The sequence below is a fragment of the Oryctolagus cuniculus genome, chromosome 11 (genome assembly GCF_964237555.1).
Source record: "Oryctolagus cuniculus chromosome 11, mOryCun1.1, whole genome shotgun sequence".
NCBI lineage: Eukaryota > Metazoa > Chordata > Mammalia > Lagomorpha > Leporidae > Oryctolagus > Oryctolagus cuniculus.
The window spans coordinates 34,463,233-34,481,262 of NC_091442.1; the positions used below are offsets into that span (position 1 = coordinate 34,463,233).

Here is an 18,030-nt window from a genome sequence, read left to right on the forward strand (position 1 = left end):
TAAACTTCATATTTTTTTATTTGGAAACTTTCAATGATTTGAGGAGAAATTAATACTTAAATCTATCTAGGACTTTGCAACTATTTTTCATTCCTTTCTGTAACCATAGGCCTCTCTGCGTCAGAACCTCTGGGAGTTGTCTCCTTTTAAATTGCTTTCATAAAACATGGGCTTTGTGTTAGTTTTGGAAATGTTATTAATTCATGTATTTAATAAACATTGCATCTGATCACCTACTGCTGTTTTGAGCACCTCTGAGTGTAGGCTCAGGGTTGGGTACACATCAGTAAACTTGACAATGCAGCATTTTGAGGGGGAGGACTGACAGGGAAACAGACACAAACAAACATGTCATTCAACAAAGAATAGAGTCTCTCGGTTCTTTTCAAGATGTTGACATAGGGCCATATCCCTATGTCTAAGCTAACTAATATTATCCTTTTGGAATCCAAATTTTTAATTATTAGAATTAACAGTGGACTTTTATATGTGAAACATACAAGATGGATTACTACTATTACTACTATTATTATTGCTATTTATTATTGTTATCACCATAATCGCTTACCAGGTCATTTTTATCTAGCTTTCCTAAAATTAGGTTTTGAACTCAGCCTAATTTCCTTTGAGCTTGGCCTTATTTCTCACAGTCCCATCTTTACTGCAAACTGAACATAAAGGGGAGCTTCAGGATATAGAGCAGGAGTCGTGGAATCTTAATGTGTCTGTGGCTAGCATTCTCCCACCTCAAAGTGTCCAGAGGGAATGATGCAACTCTGGACCTCAGCTCTGAACTCTTGTCATGCTCAGTGCCATTGTCTTACATTTTGCAGGTGCCCTTGAACCAGGAAAGGCTAATGCTGTGGCTCAACTATCTGTTTTGCTTCCCAAGCTCAGAGACAGAAAAGAAAACAGCTAAGCCACAGATGCTCAATTACCCCCTTGAACTGACATTTTTCTTTTTCATTGAGACTTTAACACACATGCCTCTGGGCATAAAAGGATGCTGGGTTGGCTTGCTGGATCTGCCCGTGTGGAAATGCCAGGGCAGATGAAGCATACGCAGATCTCTTTTTTGGGGGGAGAGGGTGACTGATTTAAACTGTGAACGCAATTCTTTGTAGGGTTCCCCACGCCTAGGAACTAGCTTCCGGTGACATTGTTTCAAAGGCCACTGGCTTCTCACCTGGAGCCTGGGAAAGCCCTCCAAACTACTGCCAATTTTTTCTCCTCTGTTGTCCAATCTTTCCACTAACAAAGACTTGGCAACCTCCCATGGGTACGGGAGGCACCGGCACCAGAGTAATGGGAATGGAGAAGGGGGGGGATGGGAGGAACGACCATTTCTGCTGCTCAACTCTGGTGGAGCAGAGTGCTCTGTGCAAGGTTTTATTGAGAGGGTGGTCCGCCTGGCTTTAGGCATGAACATTTTCCTGGAACAAACACAGGTGACCCGAGTCAGACAGACACATCTTTAATTCAGGCTGTCACAGTGCAATTGGAAGGCAGTCTTCTCAAATCCCTTTAAATATTTATTTATTTGAAAGGGAGAGAGCGCGCGAGTGACAGAGAGAGCACTTCCATCTGCTGTTTCACTCTCCAAAAGCCCATGACAGCCAGGGTGGGCCAGGCTAAAGCCAGGAGCCAGGAACTCCATCCTGGTGTCCCATGTGGGTTGCAACTGGGGCCCAAGTACTGGGCCCATCCTCAGCTGCCTTCCCAGACACATTAGCAGGGAGCTTGATGGGAAGTGGAGCAACCTGGACTCCGACTGGCACTCAGATATGGGATGCTGCCTTAGCCCCCTGTGCCTGCCGTGGAAAAGTGTCAGTTCTAGAACATCATCCCCAACAGGTTGCTTGAGAATCTTTATGGTGAAATCCTAAAATCTATGGTTTGACTGCTCCCTTGAGATAATTTTTTGGTAGTATGATTCTCTTTTTCTTAAAAATAAACTATGTATGTGTGTGGTATGTATGATGTAGAGACATAGAAAAGGGCTTAGAAGAATACATAAACTTCTTTTGGAAGGTGGAAATGGGTGGGGGTGGGGGGTGGAAGTGGGGTGCGGACATATTGCTCATGTTCTACTTTGTATTTTTCTATTTGTTTAAAGTTAATGATTATTTTGGAAATAAAAATATAAATTTTTGACATAAAAATGGTTTTGGAGGCAATAGAATCATTCATAAATGCCCTTAAAAATAATATGTAAGCTTCTTCCTTCCATTTGCAAACCTGTAAGGACACAGTGAGGGCACCATTGCCACAAAACCTTCTCTACAAACTTTTTCAGCACACTAAGTCATTTATTTCAAAGATTTTATAGGATGACAATGCCCCTCAGATTATGTCATAAATGACATGTTAAAATGAAGGCTTTTATGAATATAGGAAACATTAAAGACTTCGATGGAAAAAATGGCTAATGCTACCTAGTGTTGCTATACTTTATTCAAAATTGGCCCTACTTTTTTTTAAAGATTGTACTTATCTATTTGAGAGGCAGAGTTACAGAGAGAGGGAGAGACAGAGAGAGAGGTCTTTTGTTCACTGGTTCACTCCCCAAATGGCCTCAATATCCGAAGATGGGCCAATCCAAGGCCAGGAGCTTCTTCCAGTTCTCCCACATAGGTGCAGGAGCCCAAGCCCTCGGGTCAACTTCTACTGCTTTCCCAGGCTGGATCAGAAGAGGAGCAGCCCGGACATGAACCAGCATCCATATGGGATGCCGGTGCCGCAGCGCTGTCCCAGCCCCATGTCTTATTTACTTCAGTGAATAAAAGTCTAGCTTTCAAATGTAAATACCCATCTTATGTTGAAAAATGACCTTCACATTTGTGTTCTGATCCAAATTGGACACAATTAAATCATTTGTCAAATACAAATGGTTACACCTCAGCACAAAACAAAATCCTAAAAATAGCATAGCAAGTTAGCCATGACATCATTTATTAGACTCTGATTGAATTGTTATTTGCACAGCTAATTTTTTTGTGTACTCATAGGAAAACTAGTGAAAAGCCTTTTCTAGCAGTGCACATGCAACATTATCCAAATGTAGGACTTCTCTATGTTCATTTTTCTCAAATGAAAATGGAGCTCACGATGCCATCCCAGCAAATTTACTTGAGGATTCTTGAAAGAACACTTCACTCCCTGTACAATGCTTGGCACACTGGAGATGCCCCATCAGATGTTATTGATGACATTTTCTACACAGTCCTTAACATGCATTCTTATCTTACTCACCAAACAAGAGCTCAGGAAAGATCCAAAGGGACTAACGCAGGGGTTTTAAACTCCGCATTCAGAGTTTCCCATATGTCTCTCTGTGGAGATTTCCCCCGACCCCATTCCCAGTTCAGTAAGCCACTCAGGGGCTTGTCAGTTGGAGGTGGCAGCATTGTCAGAGTCCAAGAATATGGATAGGAAAGTATTAGACTTTTAGTTTTCACTAACCTCAAGTGAAAGCAAGGATTTGCTTCGATTACAAACTTTAGTTAAAAAAAAAAAAAAACCACTGTAGGATAAGCAGGGTCTGTGAACTTGTCATCAATAGACATCCCATTACACTTCTGTTGTCAAAAATCATTTATACTTTGATTTACTTGGAAATTATGGTAGCTATTAGACTCATCATATGGTATTGTCATTTCAAGCACTATAACTACAAAATTAAACTTTGTTGATGACTATATGTTAGTTGGTTTTCCTTGTAAGCCTATAGGCTTCAGACAGCTGAGGGGTTCAGCTACAAGGAATTTCAGGGTTAGCAGCCACTTCAGTTGTCGTTCAAGGTGACTGAGCCTGTCACATTGTCAGCTGGGGAAAGTTTCACAAAGGCTCATGTGACAAATGAGATCACTGCTATTGATAAACATTGATCATTGATCATGAACCTTTTTTTTTTTTTTAAACAGGCAGAGTTAGACAGTGAGAGAGACACAGAGAGAAAGGTCTTCCTTCCGTTGGTTCACTCCCCAAATGGCCACTACGGCCGGTACACTGCACCGATCTGAAGCCAGGAACCAGGTGCTTCCTCCTGGTCTCCCATGCGGGTGCAGGGCCCAAGCACTTGGGCCATCCTCCACTGCCTTCCCGGGCCACAACAGAGAGCTGGACTGGAAGAAGAGCAACTGGGACAGAATCCGGTGCCCCAACCGGGACTAGAACCCGGGGTGCTGGTGCTGCAGGCGGAGGATTAGCCTAGTGAGCCACGGCGCTGGCCCGATCATGAACTTTCTAGACCCTGCTCTGGGTTCTGGGGACACACACTAGTGAGTAAAAATCTCTGCCCTCGGGGAACTGAAGTGGGGTGTGTGTGTGAGAGAGAGAGAGAAAAGAGAGAGAGAGAGAGAGAGAGAGAGTGAGTCTAGTCAGGCAGATATGATTAATGTGCTGCCATTATCTAACACTTTGAGGCCTGGGTTACCTCAGTTAAGGTGGATCATATAAGATCCTAAAGTGTTTTGTTTTTTTTTTTTTTTTTTTTTTTTAGCTTTACGTTTTAAGATGCTGACAATGATGAAGCATAATGATGAAAGACTTTGGTGTGAATGCAAACCTTTTCAGGATAAAGAATCCCTTTGCTCTGAAAATAGTGCATTTTGTTCAGAAGTCAGAGATCCATTGATGTTCTCAAGCCCTCCTTTGTTCCTCAATTCGACCTTCTCATGAAGGAGGCATTGCCTGGGGCCCACCCGTGTTCCCCAGCCTTTCCTGGACATCTTTTGCTGATGGCCCCAATGCCTTTCCATGTCTCTTTGGCGGAGGAACAAAATGTGCAGGGCAGGTGGCAGTTCTAGGGTTGATGCTTGAGCAATTCTCAACTAGGGATAAGAGATGGTGGGGCCGGCACTGCAGCTCACTAGGCTAATCCTCTGCCTTGCGGCGCCGGCACACTGGGTTCTAGTCCCGGTCAGGGTGCCGGATTCTGTCCCGGGTGCCCCTCTTCCAGGCCAGCTCTCTGCTGTGGCCAGGGAGTGCAGTGGAGGATGGCCCAAGTGCTTGGGCCCTGCACCCCATGGGAGACCAGGATAAGTACCTGGCTCCTGCCATCGGATCAGCGCGGTGTGCCGGCCAGCGGCCGCGGTGGCCATTGGAGGGTGAACCAATGGCAAAGGAAGACTTTTCTCTCTGTCTCTCTCTCTCCCTGTCCACTCTGCCTGTCAAAAAAAAAAAAAAAAAAAAAAACAAAACAAAAAAACAAACAAAAAACAAAAACCCAGAGATGGTGGATAAATACATCAGTATCCATGTCCCCCAAAGGCCAATCCTAAAGTGTCTCTAAGGAGGCCTCCAGGAGGATTGAGCCCCAGTTGCACACAGCGGTAACCCATTCATGATGGCACACTTGTTTTTTAAACTTTGTTCTCTCCTCTGTCTCATATTTCCAGTGTGCTATATTGAGCTTCCTGGGATCATCTTGTAAATAAAATTCTCTTAAAACTTTGTTCTAGGCTCTTCTTTTAGCAGAACTTACGTTACGATAGTATTTCCACTGGGCTTGGAAATACACTCAGAATGTGCTCATTTCAAGGCTTAAGTTGACTAGTGTTCAGGTACAATGTGAATCTGTACTGTATCATGTTACTCTTACAAAATTTCTCCTTCTTGTACATTCTGTATCTGCTTCAGACTGAATCGATCGTCCTCCCTTCCAGGAATCTCATTTACATTTCTTTGATGACATGGTGCTATTCACTTGATTGGTTTGACCAAGGAGTCTGAACTCATTGAGTTATTAACTTCATGGAATGATTTTATTTTTCCAGTAATTGATACTGAGTATGTTCTTCCCAGTGGGTAATGCGAACACAAGCATAACTCTGTCTGATTCCATCTGTCTAATTCAGTTAAAAAAATCAATCTTTTGGAGTTGGCATCGTGGCACGGCAGGTGAAGATTTGCCTGGGATACCAGCATCCCATATGGGCACTGATTCCTGTCTGGGCTGCTCCACTTCTGCTCCACCTCCCTGCTAATGTCCTGGGAAAAGCTGCAGAAAATGGCCCAAGTGATTGGGCCCCTGCCACCCATATGGGAGACCAAGTTTGAATCTCCTGGCTCCTGGCTTTGACCTGGCTCAGTCTTAGCCATTGCAGCCATTTGGAGAGTGAACCAGCAGATGGAAGCTCACTCCCTTTCTCTCTCTCTCTCTCTCTCTCTCTCTCTCTCTCTTTCAAATAAATCTTCTAAAAAGTCAATCCCATTCTCATTAAAAAATAACACAGCTTTCCTTTGCTCAGGCCAAACTTATACCAGAAAAAGGTAGCAGTGGAGAGGTAGTGGCAGGATATCTGGTGTGCTCTCTTATTCTCCCTTTCTTTCTTTAAATCCCTCTTCCAAACCATGGGGTCCTACATGAACACACAGCCCAAGTCTATGGGGACCAAATAGCCAGGAAGATTCTGGTAACTTAGCTGGTGGTATTCAGCTGCCTTGGAGATGCTAATGGACTAAGGATATGCCTGGATCTCATTTTGGTTCAGCCTGAAGACTATAGCTTCTGTTGTTTGGAGTGGTCTTGATACAGATGGTGTACGTGGATTTTAGAGTAAGGCTCAGGTCCACTCTGATCCTTGGTGGTTGCATAAAAGTAGCCATTTCCCTCTTTGGTCTTCTCTATGGTGCATGCCTCAGTGCAGTCCAGGTCAGGCATCTCACTCCTTAGTTAAGGGTTTGACATGTTCCTGTTTCCTCTCCATGCTCCAACATGCCCAAAGAAACTCATTATCTGGCAAGGGCTGAGGATGGCTGTCAGGAGGTTGCTTCCATCTTTCTCTCCCTGGGGCCCAGGATATACCATGTCCATTCTTGCCCTGCTCTCTCTGGTTACTTCCTGAGGGTTTCCACCGCTCCCTCCCCCCATTGCCAGGTAAAAAGTGGGCTCTTTATATACAAATATACACCCCAGCTTCATGGGATCCCATGTTAAACACTCCCTTAACTCCTAAAGAGCATGAGGGGCCTAGTCTTTCTTCCAGGCTACCAGAAAGCTCCCACCATACCTTCTCCAATCCAAATCCGTGGCAGAAACCCTGAGATCAATTCCACATCATTGTTAACTGGGAAGTGAAATGAAAGTTATTAGCCCTAATTCCGGCTTTCTCTAATTTTGGCCTTCCAGAATTTAATATACATTTTTCTCCATAGTGGTATCTATATCACAGGCCTAGACTATTTGTAACCTTGGGGATGGGGATATTTACCTTCAGTTCACGTCATCTTGACATTACATGTAATGTTATACCAACTCATTTACATTCCCTAATGTTGTTAAGCAATCATTCTTGGTTTCACAGAAAGAGAAATTCACAAAATCACTACAGTTTCCAATAACACAATGGGGAAAAGGCAAACATTTATTTTTATTTGCAAGTGCAGTTTCTGCCAATAGTTAATGTTCATAAAACCCTTTTAAGCTACAGTAACATTTGGTAAATTCAATGAATACTTCAAAAAATGTTCAATGATAATAAAATTACAGAAAAATTTCCATTACACTGTCAAAAATGTTTGGAATCCAAAGATTCTGCAATTTTTTAAATGTTGATTTCAGTTTTAAAAAAGAGTTTCTTTTTCTTTTCTTTCTACTTCTACGTAGTCCTGGTGAATGTTTCATGAACTTTCAGGACTGCCATTCTCTGGAATTAGATTTTTTCATTCTTACATATTTATAATAATACTTTAATATTTTACATAAAACACTGATTTTTCTATGTTTTATGAAATAAACTTATAAATTCTATTTATGGTGAGGCATTTCCAGTTTGGGGGAAAACTGGAAATCTAATCAGTAGAAGGTCATTTTATGCCTTTTTTCTTTTTCCCTTTTAGCTATAATAAATAATTAGCAACCTATTAATTACAAAATTCTTAATTATGCTTAGAGCAACCAGAGCATTTTCACAGATTTAAATTCATGTTTGTTACAGTATGCGAAGTCATTAGGAAAGCCTCTGGTTTTCCAGTTTGGTAACAAATGGCTTTTTTCTGATGCATAATTAAAAGAAACTAACGATGACTATGTAGCTCTTCCAGAATTTTAAAGGCAAATCTATATTGGCCTACAGGTAACATGCAAATTCATTCAACAAGCAACACAAAATGTATCGTAGTAGTCATTCATTTTTATCAACATTCAAAAAGATCTAGACAGCAGCACAGCTCCCCTATGTCGGAAACACATCATAACATGGTCACAATTGAAGTCAGATCATACCTGGTAAAACACCCCCTTGCTAATTCATCCTCTAGTCAGCTCAGACTTCCCGCATGATACGTGAACAACACCAATGAATTCTGTGGGACATAGGTAAATACAGACAAGTGTTTGGTGTGCTAGCATACAGAGTTTTATAAATAGTGGTGACTGAAACCACAACATCTTGTCCTGTTCACCCCCCTCTCCATTTGCGAGCCTGGAGTTCTCGTGGTCTCACTCAAATATTCAATGTGGGGAACTGAGTCCAATGATTCTAGCACTGAAATTACTCCCTGGGAAGAAAATTTGGCCACATAGAGATGGTACACCCATTTGAGGGAGGGCACTAAGAGAAACATTCTGGTTTGTGAAAAATGGTTTGCTCCTACAAGCCTTGAAGGAAAATGTGATTTTTCAAAATATTTAGCTTTATCCCAAAGAGTAGTTTGGTGGTATACTGTGGCTCAAATTTTATTTCATTATTTTTGGTTGGATAAATGAAATGTGCACACCATCACCATCACTCTTAATTCTTCCATCACATAAGACACTTATTAAGATAAGAAAGATATTCGACTAAAGCTGACGGTGATTGAGAGTCATTCAGTATTCAAAGTTCCTAAAGAATCATTGGTTCTCTGAAAGGGATAAAAAAGTAGGAAAGGCTTTGTTCAAACTCCTGCTAGTAAACAAGTAGTACTTCAACCGATACAATGGCTACGTGACATCAAAGTACTATAAATTATCAAAACTATCGTACAGAAAAATTACAAATTCATTGCAAAATACATTACACTGCTACCATTAAGAAAAAAGTGCTTTTTGTTTTCCTTTCTTTAATTTTTTTTGCCAGAAAAGTATTCTTTCAATATAGAAAATCCTACGCATTACCCTGCATGTGGCTAGGATATATCATAACGGAGTTTGTACTGAGTCCTTCTGATTTGCTGGATGAAGGGCTGAAAAATATAATAATGACTTCGTGAAGCTGTGCTCCAAATGACCACACCAACTGTCAGTGGAGAGATGCCCATTTAAGACACAAGAAGATGCCCTGGTCTGTCAAACCCTGCCGGTCATCACACTGTCCCACCAATCAGCTGGTCTGGAATGCACAGGCCTTTTGCATGTTCTGTGGTTTCTTCATGTTCTCCTGAATTATTCTCATGTCCTCATCTAGCTTTGTCACCTGGAGGAATTCTCTGCTCAGTGATGCCTGTATTGTCTCATGAGGGGAACGATGCAAGATGGTGGACCTGCCAGTTTTAGGAATGGATGTCCAAGGAGTTCCTGGGCTGTGGCTCTTTGAGAGGGCTCCCTCACTAACATCAGATCTAGGAATCCCCGGAGCACTGAAGACACCTGTGAAGACACAGAGACACCATCCTGAGGACTAACATGGAAACCTGGGCCAGTCAATCCCATCAACAACTCAAATTCCATATAGTCAACGTGAGGAAAAAGACATTACCAGAGAAAAAGCAGGTATTGTGTTTATTAACACTGTCTTCAGGTGTTAAATAATAGGGATAAATAGTGGTACAAGTGAGAATGAAAACACATTTTCTAAATAAAATATCAGTGATCGTAGTGATAAGAACAGTGCTTATGGACTATTTACAACGCACTGGTGCTGGTCACACATTTGGTGAAGTGTAGTAGTGAAGTGTAATTTTATTTTTCTAGCACATGCATCCATATTCACTCTGGGGAATCCTCTTTCTTGCAGAGAAACATGCTTCTATGAGGGTACCAGACACAGATCACATTTCACCCTTTATACTTCACTATTTTGAGGTGTACCTTACACACAATCAAGTGCATACATATTAAGCAAATGACCTAATAGATTTTTACCTGTTTTCTGGCCAATCTAATCTCCATTCCTATCAGGACATAGAACATTTCTACCACTCTGGGAAGCTATCTCAGGCCTCCTTCCTGCCAATCCCCGTCTTCCTGACAATGTCACCACAATCCTGACCACTCATAGCACAGTTTATCTGCTTTTATACTTTGTAGAAATGAATTAATACACTGCGAACTCTTCTCTATCTGGCTTCTGTCATTCACTATTAGGTCTGTGAGAGCTAGCTCTTATTATGGAAAAAGTTTTATCCCTTTCATTGCTATGTGGTATCCACTGACCAAATATCCCTTTTGGGAAACAACCTTGGACAGTTTGAGAATTTAGGTTGAAAGTTGCTCTTATATATGGTTTTGAAAGGTATTGGCATTCATTTCTATTGTCATACTGTTTATACAATATGTTTTCAATTGTTTAAATGTAGTTCAGCCCAAACTTTTCACTTCTTTAATCCAAGCAGTCACTTATTTTGTGTAGGTCCACACAATCTATATGAATCATTGGATGGAAGCTCTTCCCTTCAATTAAGGGGTGAAGGATTAGGAGACTCTACCATTACAAATTATTCTCCTCTAAAAAGCAGCTTTGTGCTTTTTGTCAGGAGGCAGATGGGTGGGGAGGTGTGTGCCAGGACAACATGTATTGTGGGGAGCGGTGATTCTTGGGCTGAGCTTGACCTCAATTTACAATTCTTGGAAAACAGGACAGACCCTACTGAGTCACTTATTTTCTTTATATTGTAAACTCCTCTACCTACCTCTCTAATGTGGTCTACACTTGCCCTCTTACTCCAGCCTCACAATCCTTCTTCGCATTGGATGTTGTGTTTACTTGGGGCATTTTTCTCCCAGGTCTTTGTGTGGCTTTCTTCTTCTTTCCATCCAAGTTCCAACTCTCTAGAAAGGTCTTCCTTCACTCATCAGCCTAAACCTATTCTAGCCTATCAGTGCCTCATTTGCTTCATAGCATGTACCATTCTTGGAAATGATTTTGTTCATCCATTTCTTATAACATATTATATGTTTCCCCAGCTAGAATGCAAAGCATATAACCATCAGGGAATCTGGGGTTTTGTGCTGTGACATCCCCAGCAATTAGAAATTCCCAGCATGCAACAGCTGTTCAATGAGTGAATGCTGATGGAGCACTGGAGCGACTCTTCCAAACCACTTATTGCGAGATGAGCCTTTCTTATCCCATTGCACAGATAAAGAATTTTAGAGTTGGTGATGCTAAGTCACTTGCACAGTGAAGTAATGCAAGATCAGAGATCTGAATCTATGTGACTAGTTCCAATATCTGTGCCCAGAAACCAGGATCTACTTGTTGGAAGTGATGTCTCAGTCTTTAAAATTACAGAAAGACTGAAAGATCCAAGAACTATTTTGGCCATAGTAATAAATGCCACTTCTTACCTTGTGTAGGTCCTTCACTCTTGGAGGTAAACTGTCCCGGATCCTCCGCATTGCCTGGAGGGGTGGCTCATTGAAGTAGGGGGGCTCACCATCAATCATTTCTATTACCATGATCCCAAGGGACCAGATGTCCACCTGTTATGCACAATCCATGAGTTATGTCAGGCAAGGATAATATTCCAAAATGTTGGATATATCCACACAACCCAACTCATTTATAGTCCTTCATAAATTAATATTGCATTTTATAATCTTTTAAAATTTATAGTATAATTGATACCCATTTCCCATATTGCAGGGCCTAGGTTGGATCGGATCGATGACCCTGGGTCTTGATTCTAGCTTCCTGCCAATGAAGACCCTGGAAGGCATCAGGTGATGCCTCAAGTAATCCCTGTCATCCACATGGGAGACATGGATCGAGTTTCTGGCTCCTGGCTTTGCCTGGCAAAGTCCCAGGTATTGTAGGCATTTGGGGAGTGAACCTGCAGATGGGAGTTCTATCTGTCTCTCTCTACCTCCAACATAAAAAAATACACATTTAAAAAATACACATTTATATACTGATTTGTTGGATTACTGAGTTTTTGCTAATGGTCTCCATTTGCTTTTTAAAGACAATTGCAATGAACATTCCACAATTAAGCATAAATGAATATCTTAAGATTCTCAAGTTTATAACTTTAATTTTTATCCTGTTAACTTCACTGGTTAACTGCCTTTCAGGGCTAATGAGAAGAACATCTAAAGTTTTATGTTATGAAAATAGAGAAGGAAGTTGACTTTAAACCATAAGAAAATTTATAACAAACTGCAAAGAATTACAATATATAATACAGAATGTATTTTGGTTCTTTCAGTAATTCAATTCTTAAAACTACTTCTTTTCTCTTCTGCGTTGGGATAGTTCCTTTTGTGTTTTAAAATCAATTTGATGCAGTATACACAAAACCTTTCTCTATAAAATAATTTTCAGGGAAAGCAATTCTTGGAGTAAAGAATACATAGGACAATGAGAAGCCATAACTGAGCAATAAATTCTGAGTTCTAGTCATTTCCCTGTTATGGCCTCATTACAGCTCTTATCTGTTTGCTGCATTAATACTATACCTCTCGCAGTGACCTTCACTGGGAATTTATCTCTTGGGATCATAATGAGAAAAACAAGTAGAGGGCTCATCTAAGGTCAAGCAAGCAAATTATGCCTTTATCCTTTGCTCATTGGTCCATGCCCCATCTTTCTGGCTTCTCCTTTCTTAAAATCACCATCCACACTACCATGTGGGAAAACACCAAGCCCAACCAAAATGAACTTGCTGGCTTCCATGTGTCTAAAGTGTTGAGGTCCCTGGGGGTTTCTACTTATGCTATTCCCTCCCTAGAAGGGCCTGTCCTGCACTCCCTCTGGCCTCTCATTTTTATGTATCCAAGCCCTACCTTTCAATAGATTATGAGTGATTGTTTCCTTTCCAGGGTAAATACAAATTAGGCCATAGTTTTTAGTATATTATAATCATGTATGACTTTTTTTTTCCTATGAGAAGACACTAATTGACATATTATCTCTGTGGTCCTTTCTCTGATCTCTATTCTTTGAAATCATCATGCCTGTCAATCTGTGTGACTTTGCCATGATGCAATGTGATCAGAGTTGGGAGTATCTACCCTCCAGTGTTCATTGTAGGACCACAGCATGTTTGCTGGATAAATACAATGGTGATATCCTCAATGGTGGCCAGTCTCCCTTCTGCCACAGCCTACACTGTGTCAAGTTGTCAATGGGGAAACAATGTGTGGCCAAAAGTCATTGCTCTGATGTCCTATGATCACCAACTGTCTCAAACCACTGTGACCATGAGCCTGTACCATACCCTGACATTCCCAATGATTTTTACAATCTTACCTCTGTTCCATAAGGTAGCCTGGAGATCACCTCAGGTGCCATCCAATAGGGAGTGCCAACCAGCGATTTCCTCTTTGGCACCTCTTTGGACACTTGAGCACAGAAACCAAAGTCAGATAACTTTATCTGAAAAGAAAAGGAAAGTAATAAGCTATCAATCTGAAAATTTTGCCTGCTGGACACAGAAATAAGTACAGGGCATCAAGCTTAAAATACAAATCACATTACTAGTTCTTGGAAATATCAGAGAAAGTGTTATCAGACTTTTTATTGTAAGAGCAATAATCCATTTTAATGGAAAAACTTCTCACAGGCCTACCAGGGTTGACTTCCAAACATATAAACAACCCCCTCCTTGTTATCTTTCATAAAACTATGGAACCAAAACCAAAAACTAACAAAAAGGAAAGGAAACCTCATATAAATTAAATACGCTTGGAACAAAAATTCATTAAATTATTGAATTTACTGTAATAATTGATACTTTATTATAAGAAAGTTGCCATTCTGTTAATTTTGTGCAAATCATCACAGTTTCAGTTTTTTGAGTTGAATAGTTAAGATTTCTATGTGCCACGAGATGATTAAAACAACCATCCTCTCTTCTATATCTGAAATATTTTGACCTTCACTTATATAGGTTGCTGAGATTTCACTTCAAGTATTAGTTCTCCTTACCTTTTTTGTTTTGCCCATGACAATTTTCTTTGTCCACAAAAATTGCAGTTGCCTTTTTAAACAACACAGTGGAACTATGGACACATAAACTGGCTGTCAACATTTGGTTGTCAGGGGGTTAAGGTGGTTATACAATGACTCATGATGAATATATATATCACCATTATCTAGTGTATTGTCAAAAGAAAGGGCTTTGAAAATTCTTGCACAGAGTTCTTATACTCAAGAATATGATTAAAAGCATGCAGCACTAATAGGCACCTTCCTGCTGGTCTAAGTATTCTATGGTGTAATTTCTAGTTATGATGACCTACTCTGATGGCCTTAGCAAAGAGGACAACAATGAGCTACTTACAGTTGTTGGTAAAGATAGAATACAAAAGTAAAAGTGCTCAGGCATCACTTAACAATGAACATTTCATATTAAAATTTTCTATAGAGCAAAGGTGCCATCTCTCATAATTCTCCAAACTTTCAGCAATTGTTCTGGTCTTATCTCTGCTGCCCAATTCTTGAATATTGGGGTCCCACGGATTCTGGTTTCAATGCTTACCTCTTCTCTTTCTACATACTCTTGCCAGTTGCTTTCTACTCCAATGCTTTATTAAGTAAGGTCTCTCTTCTCCTTCAAAATCCCACATTTCTAACTACTACATGTTTGCAAGTGGATGACCACATTATTTTCAACCAAACTCAGTGAATTCTTCTCTGCTCTAAAATCTGACCCCGTATCTACTTATCCTGTCCTGGTTAATGCATCAACATCCCCTAAATTTACTAAAGCTAAACTCAGGAAAATATTCCTGACCCCTCCCTCCATCTCACTCCAAATCTTCTTTGTTAGGGTTTTTAAAAAAAATCTCTGTAGCTTTCAGGACCCACAATCATATGAGGACCATAATAAGTCATCAAAACCAAGGTTGTTGAATAAACGGATGAGTCTCAACCACAAGAAATGAAAAGGGACAAATTTATTAGTATTGTTATATGTAGCATGATTCAGGTCTATAGAGAGGTCTCATATGGAGATAAGATTTTTCCCCAATGTATTATTATGATAATCTTCAAATGTGTAACAGAATTTAAGTAATTATTTACTGAATACCTTTATACTCACTAAGTAGATTCTACAGTTGTTATTTGGACTTTGTCATATACTTATCTCTCTATCCATCCATTTTTGCATCTTATTTTTGATGCATTTAAAATTGCTGACAACAACACACCTCACTCCTACTTTAGCAATAACTAGAGTCCAATTTTTTATAGCTTACATGAAGTTTACATACAATGAAATGCTCATATTTCAAGTTTGTCTTATGACAAATTTTTATTTACTCATTTATTTGAAAGGCAAAGTGATGAGGGCATGGGAGTGAGAGTCAAAGAGAGAAAGGAGATCTTCATGTGTTGGTTCGCTCCCCAAATGCCCAGAAGTATGGGGACTGAGACAGGCCAAAGCCAGGAGCCAATAACTCCATCTAGGTTTCCCACATGGGTGGTAGGGAACCAAGTACTTGGCCCATCCCATCATCTGCTGCTCCCAGTATGCATTAGCAGGAATCAGGTTCAGAAGCAGAGCAGGGACTTGTATCCCAGGCATTCCTGAATGGAATGAGGACATCCCAAGTATCAGCTTAACCTGCTGTGCCTCAATGTCCATTGTGATGAGTTTTGAGAAGTGCAAATACCTTTGTACCTCAGATTCCTATCAATATATAGAACTTTGCCATCAACAGGGTATGGTTTAGAGTGTCCTTGGGAAGCAGGTGGTAGTCTATAACTCTTACAGAGCCATTGTATGGGAAAGAAGAAAACCAAAGATTCAACACTGAGAAGTTGTGGTGATTACAATTGAAGAATAACTAGTTATTAAAAAGAAAACCATCAAAGAGGCAGAGGAGAAGCAAGTGATTTGGGAAAGCCAAGGTAGAGATGGCCAGTGGCTAGAAAACACCAGAGATCAAACCAGACAAGAACTGAGAGTTGCTGTTGTATTCAGTAAGGAGAGCATCACTGGTAGCCCACAGGTTCTGTTTCGATGGGGGCAAAACCTAGGTTATTTGGACTGAAGTGAAACAGTCAGTCAGACTGCTTTTCAAGAAGTGAGATGTTTTGAAAAGAAATCCTACAATTACAAATGTGATAAAAATGATAGTGATGATAATGATAATTAGTATTATGCTATGCACTGGGCTTGAATAGTGTCTCCCCAAATTCACATCCTCAAAACATGACTGAACCTCAAAATATGACTTTACTTGGAAATGCAGTCTTTGCAGATACACAGTCATATATGGCACAAGGACATTTTGGTAAATTATGGACCACATATAGGACAGTGGTCCCACAAGATTATAACATCTAGTGATGTCACGGTCATAGTCATTTTAGTTTGTATAAATACACTTTGATGTTTGCACAAGGACAAGAATCTCTTAATGGTGTGTTTCTCAGAATGCATCCCTGTCATTGAGTGATGCATGATTGTAACTAACCAAAATAAGGTCATGTTGCAGTAAGGTAGGCCCTAAATCCAAAGGCTGGTGTTATTTCTAAGAAATGGGAATGACAAACAGACCTACAGAGAAGACCACGTGAAGACATGTGTTGTGTCTACAAAGGAACACCGAGGATTGGTAACAGTTACCAGAAACCAGGAGAGAGTCATATAGATTCTCCCTCAAAGCTTCCAGAAGGAACCAACTAGCCAGCATGTTGATTTTGGACTTCAGGCTTCCTGACTTGTAAGAGAACAAATTCCACCCAGAGAATAAAAGGCCACAAAATTTGTGGCAATTTGTGACTGCAGTGCAAGAAAACTAATACATTTTCACTGATTCCCATTGAACTCTTACTGAATGCTAAGTAATGCTCTAGGGACTTTACTTGTACTGTAAGTGCTTACAAGAAACTGATGAGGTAGGATTTTACACACAGGTAGGCCAAGTTGTAAAGTTGTTAGGTTACTTGCCCAGTGATACAGGGGTAGGAAGTGAGAGAGCCAGGATTCAGGCATTGAATCAGCAGTCTATACTGAGCAAAGTTAGAGGCTGAAAGAATGAGTTAGTGGAGAGGTAGATGTTAAAGATAAATAAATGAGTGAGTGAGGGAAATTGATGATAGTGTTCCTGAAAAGGTGGGAGGGACATCAGGTCTTGCTACTGCTTAAATATATTGGTATACTGTCTTGAGTATATCAATGGTGGTTTCAGAAAGAGCCCTGATGTGACTTCTATCACATGATCTACTATCATGTGAGTGTGTAACAATATAAGATAAGATCAACCTAGTGGCATGTGTTTATCCACTGTTTTCCCAGCTCTAAGGAACACAGTGAGGCTCCACAATCAGAAAACAGAGCTTCTTCCCCAGGGAATGTCATCTCTAGCCACAGCGACAAAGTCATCACCAGAAAACAGTTCAAGATTGAATGTGTGCTAATTCTTTTGAAACTGGAGAGGGGAGAGATCACTCTGGGCTCCTGAGAACAACTCAGGAAGAAGTAAGATGCAGTTCAAGTTTGGAACTGAATATATAGAAAGAAGTATGAGCCAAAACTCAGAGTGGGGAATAGAGCATTGGATGACTTAATCAATTCCAATTTGCATGGGACATCCCTATGTCTAACACTGGTAATCCCACATTCCAGGAAACCTCCTGGTCCCTAAGAATGGTTTCAGCGTATGCAAAAAGTCCTAAGGAATGTCAGTGGTGAAAGGAAAAGGAATCAAATTTGGGAGAATCTTGGAAGTCACTCAGGTGGATTTTCAGTATGTTCGAGTTGGCAGTAGGGAGACTAGGTTTGGCAAAGACTGGAAGGCGATTTTTCTCAATTGCTCTGGCATATCAAGAATCAACCTGGCCGGCGCCGCGGCTCACTAGGCTAATCCTCCACCTAGCGGCGCTGGCACACCGGGTTCTAGTCCCGGTCGGGGCGCCGGATTCTGTCCCGGTT

The 18,030-nt window shown here is 40.7% G+C and overlaps 1 protein-coding gene across 1 annotated transcript in view; it reads right to left on the reverse strand.

Annotated features, from left to right (window-relative positions):
* Positions 1-6,192: 6,192 nt before the first annotated feature.
* Positions 6,193-18,030, reverse strand: part of PAK5 (p21 (RAC1) activated kinase 5) — a 313,813-nt gene continuing 301,975 nt past the window's right edge. Inside the window, exons 8-10 of the mRNA XM_002710976.5 lie at positions 13,395-13,520; positions 11,492-11,626; positions 6,193-9,571 (exon numbers count right to left, since the gene is read on the reverse strand). Coding sequence (XP_002711022.1) covers positions 9,416-9,571; positions 11,492-11,626; positions 13,395-13,520 — 417 coding nt within the window. The 3' untranslated portion in view covers positions 6,193-9,415. The remainder of the gene's footprint in view (positions 9,572-11,491; positions 11,627-13,394; positions 13,521-18,030) is intronic.